Source organism: Curcuma longa, chromosome 1, assembly GCF_044706935.1.
Source record: "Curcuma longa cultivar G26 ecotype Majalengka, Jawa Barat chromosome 1, ITB_CL_G26_1.1, whole genome shotgun sequence".
Classification (NCBI taxonomy): domain Eukaryota; kingdom Viridiplantae; phylum Streptophyta; class Magnoliopsida; order Zingiberales; family Zingiberaceae; genus Curcuma; species Curcuma longa.
The window spans coordinates 7,780,780-7,799,113 of NC_133861.1; the positions used below are offsets into that span (position 1 = coordinate 7,780,780).

Genomic DNA, 18,334 nt, shown 5'->3' on the forward strand with positions numbered 1-18,334 from the left:
TTTTTTAGATTATATCTCTTTTAAGTGTTTTTTATAAATAAAAATATATAAATCATAAATGTAAGAATACATAATAATTAAAAATTAAAAATGATTAAAGCATAACCAAATATACTTCTAATATCCTCTCTCTCTCTCTTTCTAGTTTGGCAGTTGAACCATTTTTTTTTTTCCTCAACGCTAACACTAAGATAAAAATGAAATAATGATAATCACGTCAATAGTTGAAAAAAAAATAATTTATGAGAAAATTAGACTTTATCTTTTATTTTTATAATATTCTATATTTTAAAAACATTATTCAAATGCGTATAAAAATTCTGGATAAATTTTTTTATTCGGATTCTATTCTGGGAAACAAAAATTAAAGTAAAAATCGTTGGGGTTGCAATTACAAAATTAAGGGGTGCGATGTGCATAAGAGCCATGGTTATCATTGGGTTGCAATTACAAAATTAAGGGGTGCGATGTGCATAAGAGCCATGGTTCAGTCTTTCACGGCTCCAGCTGCTATTAATAACTTCTTCCTCCATTTGGTTGTCTCACTCCCCGTCTCCTCCTCTGTCTCTCTGTCTCTCTCTGTGACCAGGGCAGGGCCAATCGAACGCGGCGAAGAGTCCTCGGTTGTGGCGCGGGAGGTAAAGTTCCGGTTCTTCCTCTGTTTCCGATCTCCGGAGTCCGTATTGTCTGTAAAACTCGCTACTATCCATTGATCACGCGCCTTGATGCGTTTCGCTAGCATATTTGCTTTGCTCACTCCTGATCTGTTCTCATTCCATCTCTCGGAGGTGAAAATCCTTTTTTGTTGAGATTTATTTCACATCCCAACAAGATTTATTTTTTCTTTTCGTTTCGCTTTGGCCTTTATATTCGATATTTTTTGTCATGATTTATTTGCATATTGCTTTTCGGCTTATGATTTGCACTCAGTGTTATGTTATTGAATAAATCAGCGTTTGATTTTCACCTCTTTGCTAGGTTGATTAGCTGCTCGTTTTTTGGATCTAATCACGGCAATACCCATGGCTTCGGAGCAGATAAATCCAAGAGGTATGTTAGAATCCCCGTATTTTATGCTCGATGAGTAGTTGGAGAAATTTGCTTTATACTCGTCTTATCTTTGTTTCTCCCGTTGATTTTTTGCTTTTGTTGTTTATCCTGAAACCAGTCAGTTCTTATTGGCAGATGTATGTGTTGTTGGTGTCGCACGTACACCTATGGGTGGATTTCTTGGTGTTTTGTCATCTTTATCTGCAACACAACTTGGATCCATTGCTATCAAGTGTATGAGCATATATAACTTTCTCAAACCTTTTGACTTTACTCTGTGTTGGACCTACTGATCTCTTTGTGCTTTGTCAGATGCTCTTGAAAGGGCAAATATAGATCCCTCGATTGTTCAAGAAGTTTTTTTCGGCAATGTCCTGAGTGCAAATCTTGGCCAAGCTCCCGCCAGGCAGGCTGCTCTGGGTGCTGGAATACCAAATACAGTTGTTTGCACCACCATAAACAAAGTTTGTGCATCTGGAATGAAGGGTATTGTTGTTTAAAGTCGAGGATACAATTTTTCTGAGTTGTTCTATTGAATCACATAAACTTCTTCCTCCGTTCCACAGCTACAATGATTGCAGCACAGAGTATCCAGCTGGGTATTAATGATGTAGTTATAGCTGGTGGCATGGAAAGTATGTCAAATGCTCCCAAGTATATTGCAGAAGCAAGGTTAGCTAAGCCGCTATCAGGTTTTTGTTGCATATAGAAATTCTGTTCTCCATACATTCCTTAATTATAGTGCTTGATTGTCGGAGTCATGCCTGGGTAATGCATGACAAATAGGGATATCACCAAGTGCAAATTTTTACCAAACTTAAACCTTTTATACATATATATTATTTTTACATTATACAAATGCATTATCATAGTGATAACTGCAATGACAAGATCTATGCATTAGCATGTATTCCATGAGAATACATGTTGTAATATTTTTATAAATTATTAATTTATATGATATATATCATATATTCTCTAAAGGGGAGCTTTCACACAACGGTAAAGTTATTGCCGTGTGACGGTTATGGGTTCGAGTCTCGGAAACAACCTCTTGTAAAGGTAAGGTTGCATACAATAGATCGTTCCTTAGGACCCCGCATTGACAGAAGCTTTGTTCACTGAGCTGCCCTTTATATATCATATATTCTATGCTTTGGTGTTTGTGAGAATCTCTTTTAAATGAAAAACTATGGTGTTGTTTTGAATCTCACATTACAGATGGAATCCACCTTCAAGAATATTTTTATTCCATTAATCCTCCTGTTCTTTTTAATTCATAGAAAAGGATCTCGATTTGGGCATGACACACTTGTTGATGGAATGCTTAAAGATGGGCTATGGGACGTCTATAATGATTTTGCCATGGGAATGTGTGCTGAATTATGTGCTGTTAATCATTCAATATCAAAAGAAGAACAGGTGAATATACATCATGCATACTTTAATAGGAAGCTTGTATCCTTTTATCCTTTTTTCTGTGTGCTTAAAACCTAGGAAAACTAGGCTACTCTATATGTATTTTGGAAGATTTGCATGTCAATAGTCATGCAACTGAATTAGCTGTGTGCTTAAACCCTAGGAAAACTAGGCTATTCTATGTGAATACTTCAATTCATTTTTCTGTGTGTAGTGTTTATTTATTTCTTATTTATAATGTAGAGTAGTTTCGTATGTTTGAGTATGAATTCAATTTTCAAAGGAATTTGACTTTGTTTTATTCATTATGTCCCTTTTAGGATGCTTATGCTATTCAGAGCAATGAGCGAGGAATAGCTGCTCGTAACTCTGGTGCATTCACATGGGAAATTGCACCAGTAAGACTTACCTCTATGTGATATATTAGGCTGGATATCTAATGTTCAAAAAGTTCACTGAAGGTCTCCAATGCTTTGCTTTGCAGGTTGAAGTTTCTGCAGGCAGAGGAAGACCATCAATGATTATCGACAAGGATGAAAGCCTTGAAAAAGTAAATTTCCTATGCAAGCAATCTGTTGCATTGCAAGCAATTTTCGAATTTATGCTGCAGTTTTCCACTTTTCATTTACTTTATTTGATGAGCTTCAGATAGATATGTCTATGTAGTGTTCCTGCTTACTTGCCTATTGCAATCCCCTTCAGTTTTACTGGTGAAATGCACATGACATATAATTTTCATCTAATCTTTATTTTGTTGGATGCTTCCAGTGAAGCATCCTCTTGACACAAGAAAATTTGGATTTTCAAGAACATTAATAGCTTATTTGGCTTACAGAATGGAATAGCTATTCTTCGGGAATAGTATCAGAGTAGGAATAGAATATAAATACTTTTTTCTTGGTTTGGTTACTTTATTTGGGCATCTTCTCTCTTCCATTTATTGTCTTAGGAGTTCAAAGCACAGCCTGTATGAACATCAACTGTTATTGATAACAAGTTATTGATAATGCTTAACAAATCCATATGCAATTGATTATGTCAGCATGAATAATTTGATGCTGTATTATTAAATTTCTGATTGTGGACTTTAGATCTTTTTTAAGTTACAAGCAGCATCACAAAAGCAAATATTTCTGCTGATCTGTGGTTGCTGAAGCAATTTTTCCAGTTTAGAAGTTATGTATTTAATCTCTTACATCATGGGTTAAAAAAAATTTGTACATGGCATATTAGAATATTTTTAGTTTGAAGAACAATTCTGGTTTAATTCTTTGAGCAGTTGAGCTGACTAATCTTCATGCATTTATTGAAAGTATGTGTTGTCGACTCTAAGAGAGTAATTGTTAGCTTTTATCTCTTTTTGGCAAATTGTAAAATTTTTTAGTTGGATGCCAGATCGGTTCTGTGCAAATTCTTCAATGCTTCTATGGGCCAGCTTTAATTGTGTTTTCTTTTTCTTTCTTTTTGCTAGTTTGATCCTGTTAAACTAAGGAAGCTCAGGCCCAGTTTTAAGGAGAATGGTGGGACAGTGACTGCTGGTAATGCATCTAGTATAAGGTAGATTTTTGTTGTACCATTTTGTCCTTCTGTGAGTATAATATTAGAGAAACAGATGGATTTGTAAGAACGATCTATTAATGTGATATTTATATAGGTAGCACCACCCTAAATTCTGATGACTTTCACATGGCATTTTATTTTCAACAATCGATTATCCATTCTTACAGAAACATATTAATTTGTTGGAATAATCTCTTAATGAGAGATTTGTATAACTAGCATGGTCCTAATCCTGTAGGCATTAATATGGCATTTTATTTTCTACAATTCATTGTCCATTCTTGCCTGTTGTTGAATAATTTTTTTTGTGATGATTTGAACTAATATTAGTTCCATCTGTAAGTTTAATTTCAAATCCACTAGATACTAAATTCTTTATTCCTTGTCTTTTCTGTACTATGGAGTAATTTGGTTTCTGAAACATTGGCAATGAGGTCTGCATCTTTCCTTGGCTATATGATCATGGTGATAGCAAAGCATACTGCAAGAGTTTGCTAACTTTACATTGCTAAAATTGATAGGTTCCCTAAATTACAAGTATGTATTTAGTTCGTCATTATCATCGAAATCATGTTAATTAAACTTTTCTTTGATCTTCCTCTACTCTTACATCTATCATTTTAATTGACCCAACTCTCGTATCTATTGATTGCCTTTGAACATACATTATCTCCACTTATCTTCTGTCAGTCTATCTTATATTGAAATTTTACATAATGGCTCTTGAGTATTAATATTTTATTCTTTCTTTTATCCTTTCTAGTAAATGCCACACATATATATCTTTCATGTGATGCCACTGTAAGACACACTTGATCTAACTCATTTTATTTAAGTTGGGAACTTTTCTGCATATCATTTTCAATCTGAATTTGTAAAATATATTTGTTGCAGTGATGGTGCTGCCGCTTTGGTGCTGGTGAGTGGACAGAAGGCTCTAGAATTAGGATTGCAAGTGATTGCGAAGATCAGAGGTTATGCAGACTCAGCGCAGGTATTAACAAACAAGAAACTTCATTTCTTCACTTACAGACTTGTAGATTCTTTTATAGTATATTCTTTTACTTACCAGGTTTTCATATGATAAATGAATGATATTGTATTCATTATTCAGGCCCCCGAATTATTCACAACAGCACCAGCACTTGCAATTCCCAAAGCTATTTTAAGTGCAGGCTTGGATGCTTCTCAAGTTGATTACTATGAAATAAATGAAGCCTTCTCAGTGAGTTTTAGTTTCTTAAATGCTGATGTTACTGGACCTCTTTCATCGTTCAATTATATGTGGGCTCAAAATTTTGCCCTTCTGCAGGTTGTTGCCCTGGCAAACCAAAAGCTTCTTTCGCTTCCGTCTGTAAGCTTTAATCTTTCTCTTTTCATATGTTTAGTTTTTGTTGAACCAGATGCGGTAGCAATCAACAGCTACGTAACCAACTATGGCACATTTCAACTAACAGATGTTTCCATCTGCTGCCTTGGCAGGAGAAAGTTAATGTGCACGGTGGAGCTGTATCCTTGGGGCATCCTCTAGGTTGCAGTGGAGCCCGTATACTGGTTACCTTACTAGGGGTATGCTTTTGCAGCCTGCTCTTTTTTGTATACCCAGTTGAAATATCAGATTACGATGTTGGAATTTAGCATCATTATCATCAAGCTGTGTTTATCCTAACTATTTGAGGTCGACCACATAAATCTTATTCCACTTCTGAGCTTTAATGCAAGGCTATAACACTAGTAATATCCAACTTAATTAAATACTTATTACATGTTCATAAGAGGGATTCACATGTAGTTGAGGACTGGCGTTATAGGTTCCATGTAGTGTGTAAAACTCCATGTACTTGTTGTAATCATGAGTACACTATATGTTGTCTTGTGTGTGTGTGTGTGCACGTGTGCGTGCGTGCGTGTGAAGGAAGAAAAAAATTGAGTTTTTGAATGATTATTGTTTTTCCATCAGCTTATGTCCATATATATTTAGTATCGCGAGGTGTGGATGTGGCATTTATACAGCTTATCTTTCTTTGCAGATTCTGAGACACAGAAATGGCAAAGTTGGAGTTGCTGGTGTTTGCAATGGTGGAGGAGGGGCTTCTGCCCTGGTCTTAGAGCTCGTGTAAGCATTTTTAATTTCGGTAAGATTCAGCTTCTCTCAAATACTTCTCCGGAGGCATAGGTTGGAGCTTAAGATCGGTTCTTATCCTTCGGCTAGTAATTGAAGAATTCATCTGGAAAGTAGAAGTTTCACTTACTATATGCACTACCTTTTATTATTATTAGCAGTCAAGGAAGGGAGCCTGTCTAAACAACCGAACGATAAGACAATGAAATATGCCCCAAAGGGACCTATCAAAAGTAGGTATTCAGCATTCCCATCTAATAATAGGACAACTAAACCTTCATATTAAATAGCTCTTCAACTCACTTTTGCCCAACTGAGTTTGAGGTAAGGCATTCATCCCTGAACAAGTGAGTCCTTTAGTAGTTGTAGTTGTAACTGTAGTAGAGGGAGGGAAGGGTGCATGCAACCTAACCAAGCATATCTCTAAAATGTCTTCTTACTAACAAATAAATATTCGCGATGAAGATTATGGAGTTACACAATTCGTCAGAAAACAGAAACACATTGAGAGATGGAACAAAGTAAGGTTTAGGTCCCCAACCGGAGAAACAACTTTTTTGTACCAATACTTTGCCTGTTAGGAGGAAGAAATGAAGGAAACACATCCTTCTTCACTAGTGTTGGAGAAAGTTTTGCGCAAATCTGGTGAAGCCTCTACATCTCTTATGACCTTGCTGATGATGGAAACGCAAGTGGATCGAAATCGTCTGCATTACATCACGGCCAATTGACAAATAGAGGAAGGATCCAATGAACCCAAGCAAGAATAAAGAAGAGTGTAGTGTCTAGGTTGCATATCAAATAGGAAGAAGCCTCACACCCACTATCCTTGTCATGCCACTGGCATTATGTGTCTCAGTGCGAGAAGAAAGTGGTAAATCTCGGCTGTTTCAGTCGTACAGCACTGGACTTTAATCCATGAGACAAAGGCTTGATTCTTTTTTTTTTTTTTTTGCCTATGAATTAAATCTTATCCCTTAGTAGAATCAAAGTCTAACTTATCTTAAATTTTAGCACCTTATTTTTATGAGATCTTGTTACAATTGTGGAGTAGCTAGTGGTTTTCACCAGAGATTCTGTGCTCTGTAATTTTTTTTTTCTTAATTTGTTCCTTTTATTTGCAGGCCTCATGGAGGAATGAAGCGATCTCTGTTGTGAGTTGAGCCCTAGTCGATCTCCAAGGCCTCTGCCGAAGAACTAATATTTTACTTGAGAATCTTTGAAATCTTAGCACAAAGACAATGTTCCTCAAAAGAACCATAAAACTAGTTTGCTAGAACATGCTGTCGAAGTCTTGCATTACTGGATGAACTATTCTCATCATAGTTTCCCAGATTTTACAAATAAACATGCATCAAGGCATCAAAACTTTGAACTCCTTTTTCTCTACCCATTTGCGCGATCCAATCCGTAGCAAGATCATGTAAAATTACTGTAATTGCACCCCCCAAGTTTGCTTCTTTTGGTCCTCATTAACTTTCATGCCAGAGATTTGTTGTAGTAGTAGCTGCATATTTATCAGTTTCATTGATAACGGAAAGGGCACATTTTTGAAAATCAATGAAATCGGTTAACATCACTAAACAAGTGTTCCCAGAGGAAATCATTATCAATGAGTGGAAGAACATAAGACGCATGATAAACAATTTTGGAAAAGATAGAAGTATCGAATTTTGTGATGGTAAGACAACCATGAAACATAGAATCACTAATTATTTTGCCGTTGGCAGCATGTGTGTTGTTTGATTAAAGGCACAGATCAATCAACTTTGAGGCAGAGTCAGTGTGTTCTCAGGGAATACTATCAAGTTTCTACGTCAAGAACAAAGGTTGACCATATGCCATAAAGCATACCTTTCAGCAAAGATGTCGATAATCTAGCTACACTATAATATCATTAATATGTAGAGCAGGAACAATCAAATTCAAAATGAAAATTATAAATGTCGTGAATGAATATATCTGGAGCAATCAAATTCAAAGATAAATGTCATAGTGATTATATCTATCTGATCGTGAAGAGTTATGTGAGCTATAGGGATCACCTCAGGAGAAGATCCTTGTTTGGTGATAAAACAATAGAATTTGGTTGGTTTTATCTGAAAAAAAATACAAAATGGAAAATCTCTTCCTAATCTCTGTTCTTTTAGTTCGTATTGTACCAACAACACTATTTTATTCTTACAGACATTAGGAGAACAACATAACAACTTAATGGAGGATAAGCATATTCCTCTTTCGAATGTTCAAACTTAAGAATAAAGAAGACATCAATAGTTTGTCAACATGAACAAGTTCAGATTTCCAGTATGATATATGAAAGGAAACTTATCATAGTAGGAAATCTTTAATGTAGAACAATCGTTTGTGTTTGACTCAAAAATCTAAAATGATGGCCCCAAGCAATCTGCACTATCTAACTAGAAAGACAACATTATAATCTATAAGCATACGACAAGCATATGATGGAGTCAAACAAACAGCATAAGTACGAAGCTTTGCGCACACACTAATGTAATTTACACAGGATAAGTAACTTCCCATAAAACAATTTGGCACTTTGGCTACCCTTCATGGAGAAGTATATGAGCCAGACAGAAATAAGAACTATAAACTTGTGAAGGCAGGTGATAAATCTCACCTCTCTTGTTTTTCACTCTTGTGAATCCTTTAGCCTTCCCCATAAAACAATTTTCTTGTTCTATCATTTAGGACTCATGCATTTTTAGAAATATTATATAATATCTTTCAACATTTAATTGATTTTTAATTGTGTTAAAATAAATAGATCTTTGAGTACTATTGAGTAAAATATCAAAATTTATACTTAGTCGTAATTTTAATATTTTTAGTGTCTATTATAATTCGCTTTACAATTAATTAAAATTTAAGTATACAATAATTAGATCCAATATGTTAAAGAACTATGCAACCACACGAGTAAAAAATAAAAAACTAAGATTGCATCTATTAAATAAAAATTCCAAGAAATACTTTTAAAATAATATGGAGATTTAGACATCCAAAAAATTAATAGAGGAAGAGTAAAGAATACTTGATTATCAATTATAAAAGAAAATATATTTAAATACAAATGATAATATAATAGAAAATCGAGCTCAATAACATGAATATAGACGATACAAGACTACCTTTGTGGTCATAAACTAAGGTAACTGCAAATCAGTAACAAGAACCACTAAAAATCTGTTTGCAGCAAAGTCTATATTCAACATTTTCAAGTAAGTTTTAGATCATCTAGCATTGATTTTAACGATGTAATTCAGCAAACTATGCCAACACTTGAATATACAACAACAACAAAAAAAAGTCTCATTTTCTCAAAATAGAATATGAATAGTAATTTCTTCAATTGGGAAAATCCCTTACAATATTGTACAACATAACAATGACACTCATTCATTCCACACAATATGGTACAATCTTTGGGCCACAGCAATCTACCACCTTATATATACTTCAACTAATACATGGCCACAGTTTGAAATTGTTCTATGAAATTTTTTTTAAAAAAAAATACTACATTGTAATGTGCAACTATGCAGCTGCGACCTGCTCTCCTTTGCTTCCTTCAGCTATTTTTATCGAAAGAGATTATGTCAGTCAATTGATTGCAGTTTCGATTTCCACTGCATCAGCGAATCCAACTATTAACTTTGTTGAATTCATGTGGCATTATCATTAGCTGAATAGCTGCTTATTCTCCAGTTACCAAGGAAAAGGAGGGAGCAGGATCATCCATGAGATCCGGTATCGACTGTAAATGAAATCCTACTTGTTCTGCGAAGTCCCAAGAACACCTTCAAAGGACACCATCCAAGTAGTTGTGTTCAGTGATACTTTTCATCGAAGAGAACTAAAAATGACCTCCAATTCAGCAGCTGAATCATCACTGCTGTCTGGAGGCTGGAATAAGTTGGAGTTCTAAAATTCTAGTAGCTGCTACTTCAAGAATTATGAGCTTCTATGTCAGGCTCATATAATCTGGTCCCTAGTAAGTAGCTCTATTTCGAATTGACAGAACATCTCCTTAAGGCGAACGGAAGTATCAGATGTCAGGCTCTTAGTGATCTTCTTTTTCTGTTTGGTGCCTTTGAGCAAACTAATTCCTAGAGTTACTTGGACGTAGCATGCTTTCGGTACAGAAGACACATCTTGGATCTGGTATTTTAGAAGAAGCTGCAAAAGAAGGAACATGAACCTGAATGAACTGAGTAGTGTTTTTTTTCCCCAATTATGAGTGAGACTATAATTTGCAACTATATGAGCCAATTCATGGAATTGAATTATACAGATTCTGATTACAGCAAGAATTAGCAACTCCTGTATCTAGCAACTCCTGTATGTAGGGATATAAATGGACATAATATTCATGAACAAGATTGATGCTCAGAATGTTTCATGAACAAAAAGATTGATAATACACATGTATATTTATAATACTATTTGTATCAATTGTTTTCGGTATTTTATAAATTTTACAGTTTTAAATTATTTATAGCATGATAGAAAGTTTTATTTATCGGATCAATCAATTAACAAAATCTTAAAGAACACCATGTGGATATTGAGCTCGGTAAGTTATAAACATGGCCATGTGGCTAATTGAGCTTGGTAAATTATAAGGACAGTGATGTTGCTAGTTGAGTTTGGTAAAAGCTTGAGTTCAGCTAGAGCTCGATAAGCTTTCTAACAAGTTTGAACAAGCTGATCAAGATAAATAATCAAGCTTGAACACCATCAAAGCATCAAGTTCAGTTCAGCTTGGCTGATTTACAGCCTTACCTCTCTAGGACTAATAAGCCACTAGAACATTCAAAAAGCGAAAAGGTTTGAGCATCAAATTTCAAAAGTACAGGGATTATGTGATTATGCAGTAGTCAGAAAGGGCCTTGGTCCATAAGATATCACAGAGCTTATGAAATATTGTTTACTATCAAGGATGTCTACGAAACTTGGAAATGAGCTACTCTTTGATTAGCAAATGCAATATCGGATATTTTCTAAAGATGCAAACAGGATGAAGGTGGCAGAATTCGTAAAGCACATACACTTAGATAGGAACACAATTGATGCTCTTGGGGTTGAAGGGAGATGGACTCTTCAATAACCCATCCGCTTCCATCAGACAAGGGATACTTTTGCTGAGTGCTGGTAACTTCACCAGTGAAACATGAAAAATTCTTGTCAACTTTGTAACTAACTCGCCTCTGATACACATCAGGTTTAACTGATTGCCATGGCGTAGCCAAGTAGTCTATGCAGCCAACTTTTTGCATAATCTTAGGCTCCAATGGGCCTCCAAATAGATCCACCACAGAGCTTGCCTGATAAAACATTGAGCATCACAATCTTTACTGATACTTTTCTTATAAAATTTATGAATTACTTTAACATTGTTCAATCTGAGTTGGGAAAATGACTCACAGCCAGTGGAAGGCCATCGGAGAATACCTCGATCATCTTCACATCCTCTGATCCCAGGAGTGTACCAGTTTCTTCTTTTGCTTCAGATTCGTTTTGGGCAAGTTGCATCTTCTGTTCAGGACTTAAAGATCTTGCTTTCCACAATGCCATGATAGTCCTGTTTGTTATTAGATTCAAAGTGCAAGATAAGAAATTATGTCGAAAAAATAACTAATAGCACAGTTGCAGCTGCTTGATTTTACATTAAGAAACTTCCACAAAATGGTAGTATTTCTCAAATCAAGTGGATATCAATTGCAATAACATCGATGCTAATACCAAGCTGATATTCTATAATTCAATTAACTGTTATAGGTTGCATTAGCAGTGTCATCCAAGTTATGATGAAATAAAGTATCATCCAACTATAACTTTTACCTGCTGGCTACATTGAATGAGACAAATGATTGAAAATGGAATTTTAGTCTCCCGTCATGGTCAACTTCTTTTGCTCCATGCTTGGCATCCATGCCTCTGCTTGCGCTTAGAATAATAATTAAAGAAGGGCTACCTACAGTAGCCAGAGATGGTGGAGCAACTTGAATGTCATCAATGTCATCCCAGAGGATAAAAAACTTGGTTTTGTGCCCAAATATGTTTGCATAAAACCCAACAACTCTTGCAGAAAGAAAGAGACGACCCTGCAGAACTGCGAGTTTAGCTACTCAAGCAGATTAATTAACATGTAAAACAGAATCATAATGGAAATACAGATTGAGAATAATGCAGTTGTACAGGAATATATTGAGACAGAATATCCTCTTACAATTTATTTCCAAATTTGTTGCCCCTAAAGTAAGTATTAAGTACCTGTAAAAGCATTTTCCGCTTCAAATGACAAGAAAAATCATTAATGAGAAATTCTTCTTGGGGAAGACCAAAAAGCTTCTGGAATGAAGAATTTGTTTGAGGGGACCGCAGATTTATCTACAAATACAAACATCTAAAACTTCAGCCAGAAGAAATGAAAAATTAAAAAAGTATCATGAAATTGAATGGTGCTTTACCTTCTTCCCAACCTCCTTCTCCATTTTAGTTAGGTACTGTCTTACAACTTCGTTGCTTGTTGAATTGTTCAAGAAAATCCTCAAATGCAACTTAGACTGACATGCCTGAGCAAGATTTCCTTGAAGAGGGATCCAGACATCAGCTAGTTTTGACAAGTTAGATTTCACAAAGTTGACTTCAGCATGGCCCAGGGAGATAGCATCTTCTGAAGGCCCATCAAAATCATAAACTACAATCTCCATTCTCGATGGAGGATCATCCATAGGATCAAATTCAAATACCTCTGCAATTTCAACCAAATAATAAACTAATTAGTAATGCACTATGTTAAGTTTAAGAAACAAAATGCCTGGAGTACGCAAAAGGAAGTGGCACTTCATGCAATTACCATTCCATACAGGATTTGTTGTTTGAAACTTGATAGAGCTTGTCTTCGTCTTTCCATTGCATTTAAAAACGACATAGGAATCAGATGATCCAAATGAATATGCAGCTGCGATGTTGCTTGCTTCAATCAATGCAACAGTCAGCAACCAGCCATCTCTTTGTGATTTAACACTACAATCATTCCCTGTGCACATAAAAACAGTTTAATCAAGGGAAAAAGTTGACTACAATGTATGTGGTGGGATGAAGGTCTCACTGTTATGTTCTCTGGCACGCAAGAAGCGTCCAATTACTTTGAGAACATATTGCCCTTGAATCAGTAAAACTGCTGACACTAGAAATTCTGTAAGAGAATCAGGCAAATCAAGGCCAACAAGCTCAAGCCCATGAACCATGCTCGGGTTGGCTATTAGGATGTGAGCTAACACATAAATGCATACAAAAAGAGAGAGGAGAACAGCAAAATTTTGCAGGAAGTGAACTGCCAAGCCCAATCCCGTTTCTTTCTTTGTCTCAAGCACTGTTAAGTTTTCCTCTATTTTAGAAGAAGAGTCTTCCAGGGAAAGTGGTTTAACATGTTTGGAAAGAAGATCAGCAAACTGGGAATAACCCTCTGTCAGACCTTGCTTTGCTCCACTTTCAATCATGCCTTTCATCATAGTACTTTGAAGAAAGTTTATACGCCATGATATCAGCAAATTTGATGACTGGTTTGGAGATGGCAACTGAGGTCCTGGCATTATACAATAAAGGACCTCCGTCTTGAAATAGCTACCATAAGGAACATCAGGAATGCTTACACTTGCCAGAATAGCAAACCGTTTTCCATCTGCTTTCAAATATGTCTGCTCTTCCGTAGCTCTTACAGACTTAATCAATTTACTTGCAGCTTTTGTATAAGTTATCACTCTCCTCAAACTACTTTCATCATTGATAAGCCTCCAGGATTCCTTTTTCAAATCTGTAGTTCTCTGAACTTCTGCAAAAGAATCCCCAAATTTTGAATCCGGAGAAAATAAGAGGTTGTTCAAATCAACTGATGCAATATCATAAGACTGATCTAGCAATACCCCACCAGGTAGTTTTCCGGGCATACCAGTTCCATTATCCTTTGTAGCCACAGTTTCCAATAGAGAACTGAAATTATTTTCACATGGCTCATTAGAAGATGGGTCAGCATATATCTCTGTTTCTGCAGGTGCACTTTGGGATTGTTCTGAGGAACCGAGATCTTTTATATCAGCTAACACCAAAGAATCTGTATTTCTCCCGAGAAAAAATTGAGACAATACTTCAGCAAAAGAGCCTAAACTCGACTTATCTTCCTTGGTAATTGTAGTATTGTCAAGACCCAAAGGTGGAGAAGAAGGTGAAGAAGGCTCTACTTTTTCACTAGGAGTGTAGAAAGGAACCTCCTTAATTAGTTCAAATGACTCCGAGCTTGATGCAACATTAGCAGAAGAAGATACCTGTTCGGTAATAGAAGATGCATCCAAGATATTGTTCCTAGGGGACAAAGATACAGCAAGACAAATTTCCCCTACACGTAGTAGAAACGAAATGGTTAGTCTCACTAATAAATAAAATAAATAGCCATTAATGAGTCAACTATCATGTAAAACTCTCAAGCTATAAAGACATTAATGCTCTTGGTGAATAATTTTTTGTGTGTTAGATTATACATTTTAAGATGAGCTAAAGATTTCTTTCTGGTGTTTGTTCATTAATAAAAATTTGAAGATATATGGACCAAGCACACCTAATATGCTAAACATAGGTTCATCCAATTTCAATACAATATGCATATATTAGATAGTTTGAAGGGGAGTATTGACGCAATGATAAAGTTGTTGTCATATGACCTGTGATCATGGGTTCAAGTCGTGGAAATAATTTCTTACAATGCAGGGTAAAACTACGTACAATAGACCCAATGCATCCAATCCTTCCTTGGTGTCCCATATTGACGAGAATTTCGTACATCGAACCGCTCTTCTTATGCATATATCAGATAGTTTCTATTACTATACAATAGTTTAAAGATGCATATTATATATTTAACACTTATTATTTTATCTATGTTTATCTATTTAATTTTAATTATCTAATAATTATTATATATTTAAATCTTTAGTTTTGGGCTAAGGCGAAGCCTGTCCTTGAGATGGATCAACCATGGTCATGTTGTTTATAACCATGATCATCTATGATATATATATTTCTATTATATCAATAATTTTAATTTGTGAAATTAAATATATTATTTATTGGTATACTCTTAATATACTTACTATTATATTTTACCTAACTATCATAGCTATTACTTTGATTTACTGGTTTTTGAAGTTGCAATAACTAAGTTGAATCAAAAAGTTGAAAGTATGGAAAACTCTATTTGATGCAATTAAAATAGATTTTATGGGATATGAATATTAATAGTGCTATATCCTTGTATGGAGTTAAACAGAAAGACAAGATTCACGTAGCCAACAAATATAGTTAGGCAACACAGCTTGATGATGATATCATAAAACCTTAGAGATTAAAATGGTTGGACCAAGTATAAAACAATCAAATGGCCAAATTAGTAGGTTCTATTTGTAATTTCTGACAAGGAATGGTGATTTTTTGTTGGGAATCCTATGCGACAAAACCAAAATTGTACAACGGAAAATAAGATCTCTTGAGTGATCCATGCAAAAAATCCGTACAAGTTAAATCTACAAAATCCAAATCCTATCTAATAAAATTTACCTTTGATGCGTGCCCTTCACTTATCCCGCTCGTCCAAAAATTATCGGATCTCTAGCACGTTCAAGTATCCGTGCCTCAATGCGTATCCACACTAACATTCTTTCATCTTTTGGAGAAGACTTAGGTTGTGCTAGCAACCTCTATGGGAATTTCGGCCAAGCAAGAAGAGGGAGACAAGAAGAATGAACCATCCAAGAGTTTTGCAAGAGAAACTCTTTTATATTCATGCTATGAATACCAAAGATTTTTAGGCTTTTGGTATTCTTTCATCAATGCATAATTAATCATATTAATTATGCATGATAACTCCCATGCATGTAACCTTCTCCTCTTCATTGCATGATTAATCCACATTAATCATGCATGATGAATCAAAATCCAACTTGGTTTAATTTGAGTTAGGAGTCTAACTCAAATTCAACCAACTTGAGTCTAACTCAAGTCTAGGTCATCCAATGAGCTTAATTGTTCCTTTAGTCAAACTAAAATGAACACATCTACAAATAGAGTGTTATTTGTGTGTGATCCAATAGGTTCTCGTAACGTTGGCAATGTTTCTAAAACTCATTTTAAAAACATAAGCAATGAGTGACATCTAGCAATGCATCATTCAAGTGACAAGAATGTCGAGATTTGACATAGCCTTCGTGACTATGATAATGTATGACTATGTCCTTCTATCCTCGATATCTAGATTGATCAATGAGGCATAGACCGTGTCATCCTCTTATTAATCTTTATGTTTCTTGATCCCCAAGTAGACTCACTCAAGCAAATGAGCTCAATATCTCATATTAATTCATTTGAGCATGGTCATGCATTTCGTGATCCTACTCTATCAAGAGGTCGTAAGATATCACTCTCGTTATATGGGAGGGATAGCTCCCATCTACATCACTCACATCCCTTCGCATAATTTGTTACATACCTAGTGATTGTCTTTATAGTCCACCCTGTTACGGGTGACGTTTGACGATACCAAAATAGATAACTCCTTATGTAGGGAACCATAGTGACTTCAGGTCTACGGACTATTCATACCAATAGTCACATGAGAAAGTTGATGACACTCATATAACGATCCATGAAACTTTCTCGTGGCGGATCAATTCAGTATACATTCTCTAATGTATACCCATGTGTCAACTCGATATCCCATATTCATGACTTGTGAGATCAAGTCATTCAATTGACCTACATGCTAGTCTCAGCGCATTAATATCGTCCCTAAATATTAATGCTTGACTAGGAATGATTAAATATAATGTTCTCTATATCATCTCACTATCGATTCAAACAATCAATATGATATAGATTAGAACTAGCTACCCAAGGACATTATTATACTTAGTTATGTGGCACAAATACAAAGTAAATATAATAACCAAAAATCATACTTTTATAAATAATAGAATATGATACAAAAGTCCCTAGTCGATCATCACATAATTGGCTCTAGGGCTGTTACTAACATTTTTGACACAAGAAAAGTACTATCTATTTTCACGTCTAGTATCTATCAAACACCAAAGAATGAAACAAGATCATAGTTGCTGAAACAAGGCAACCTTTCTTTTTATATTCCTGGTTCTCTAGGTTTTACCCAAACCACGAAGAAAGAATCTGAGCTGAGACTATAAATAAGAGAAACAAGACGAAAATTTGAATTCATACCTGTTTTCTTGGTCTTTGATTTCTTGTTCTTAGATTGAAGCGGGTACCAATCTGTCTGCAACGATAGATTTTCAGCATCCAAAACTTTCAACAATGATATCTTCACCTTCCCCAGGACATCATTGTTAAAGTACTTATCCTCATTGAGCACAGTTATGATAAGCTCTTCACTGAGTTCTCCAACCATGAAGTCGAATTTTTCATCCCAAACAGGGTTCAAATTCTTCTTCACTACCTTTGTTTTTGACCTATGGTTGCCAAGCTGCAATTTCACGTAAGGATCACATGCGCCACTCAGATTCATCACAGGAAGGTTACGGGCTTCAATGACATGAACCCAAAGCTTCATTTCCAACAAACTGTATCTAAACTTAAGGAAAAGAGAAACAACAAAAACATCAAGAAAGCAGGTTAGGGATACCCACACGAGAGAGAGAGAATGAAAACTGCTATACGGCTAACTATAAAAAATGGAAACTTTAATAAGCGTAGCATCAAAATTAACTCACATATTTCCTTTGGGTAATTTATCCAAGATTCTGTGCTCCGAGCATGGAAATGAATCTAGCATTTAGATAATGAACAGCTTCAGAGAGATTTCTCATGTGGGTACTACCAAGGAATGGAGAGAAAAATCTGGTCGGATTTGCATTACATTTCCCCCCTTCAAAGAAAGAGGAAAAATTGCAATCAAACAATTCGGATTCACAGATCTTCCATAATCCTTAGGGCAACCAAAAAAAGGGTGAAAATACGATTTTGGAGCATAGAATGGCAATTAACTATTTGACAATCGAAATGCTCAAAAACTTTGAGCCTATCTTGCCTCGCCTCGTCCGATGCAACCGGAAGAAACTTTACTACTTTAGGAGC

General features: G+C 35.4%; 2 protein-coding genes across 5 annotated transcripts; one reads left to right on the forward strand and one right to left on the reverse strand.

Moving 5' to 3' along the window:
- The first annotated feature begins 554 nt into the window (after positions 1-554).
- LOC141831025 (acetyl-CoA acetyltransferase 2-like) lies at positions 555-7,536 on the forward strand. Of its 4 annotated transcripts, XM_074718483.1 has the most exons (16): positions 596-638; positions 740-788; positions 979-1,050; positions 1,186-1,284; positions 1,363-1,536; positions 1,617-1,722; positions 2,334-2,472; positions 2,790-2,867; positions 2,954-3,019; positions 3,941-4,026; positions 4,924-5,023; positions 5,144-5,254; positions 5,342-5,383; positions 5,512-5,598; positions 6,060-6,145; positions 7,276-7,536. In XM_074718483.1, the coding sequence occupies exons 3-16, from the start codon at positions 1,023-1,025 to the stop codon at positions 7,307-7,309; spliced, it is 1,236 nt and encodes a 411-aa protein (XP_074574584.1). In that variant the 5' UTR covers positions 596-638; positions 740-788; positions 979-1,022; the 3' UTR covers positions 7,310-7,536. The 4 variants fall into 4 exon arrangements, with proteins under 4 accessions (XP_074574589.1, XP_074574579.1, XP_074574584.1 ...); XM_074718488.1 differs by lacking the exon at positions 740-788 and having other exon boundaries at positions 555-638; positions 6,060-6,164; XM_074718478.1 differs by lacking the exon at positions 740-788 and having other exon boundaries at positions 555-638.
- Positions 7,537-10,147: 2,611 nt separating this feature from the next.
- LOC141822457 (C2 and GRAM domain-containing protein At1g03370-like) lies at positions 10,148-18,032 on the reverse strand. Its single transcript, XM_074709909.1, has 10 exons — positions 17,971-18,032; positions 17,462-17,826; positions 13,290-14,573; positions 13,035-13,217; positions 12,646-12,929; positions 12,449-12,565; positions 12,017-12,279; positions 11,600-11,756; positions 11,224-11,499; positions 10,148-10,351 (listed from the first exon to the last, which is right to left on the reverse strand). The coding sequence occupies exons 1-10, from the start codon at positions 18,030-18,032 to the stop codon at positions 10,148-10,150; spliced, it is 3,195 nt and encodes a 1,064-aa protein (XP_074566010.1).
- Positions 18,033-18,334: the final 302 nt, after the last annotated feature.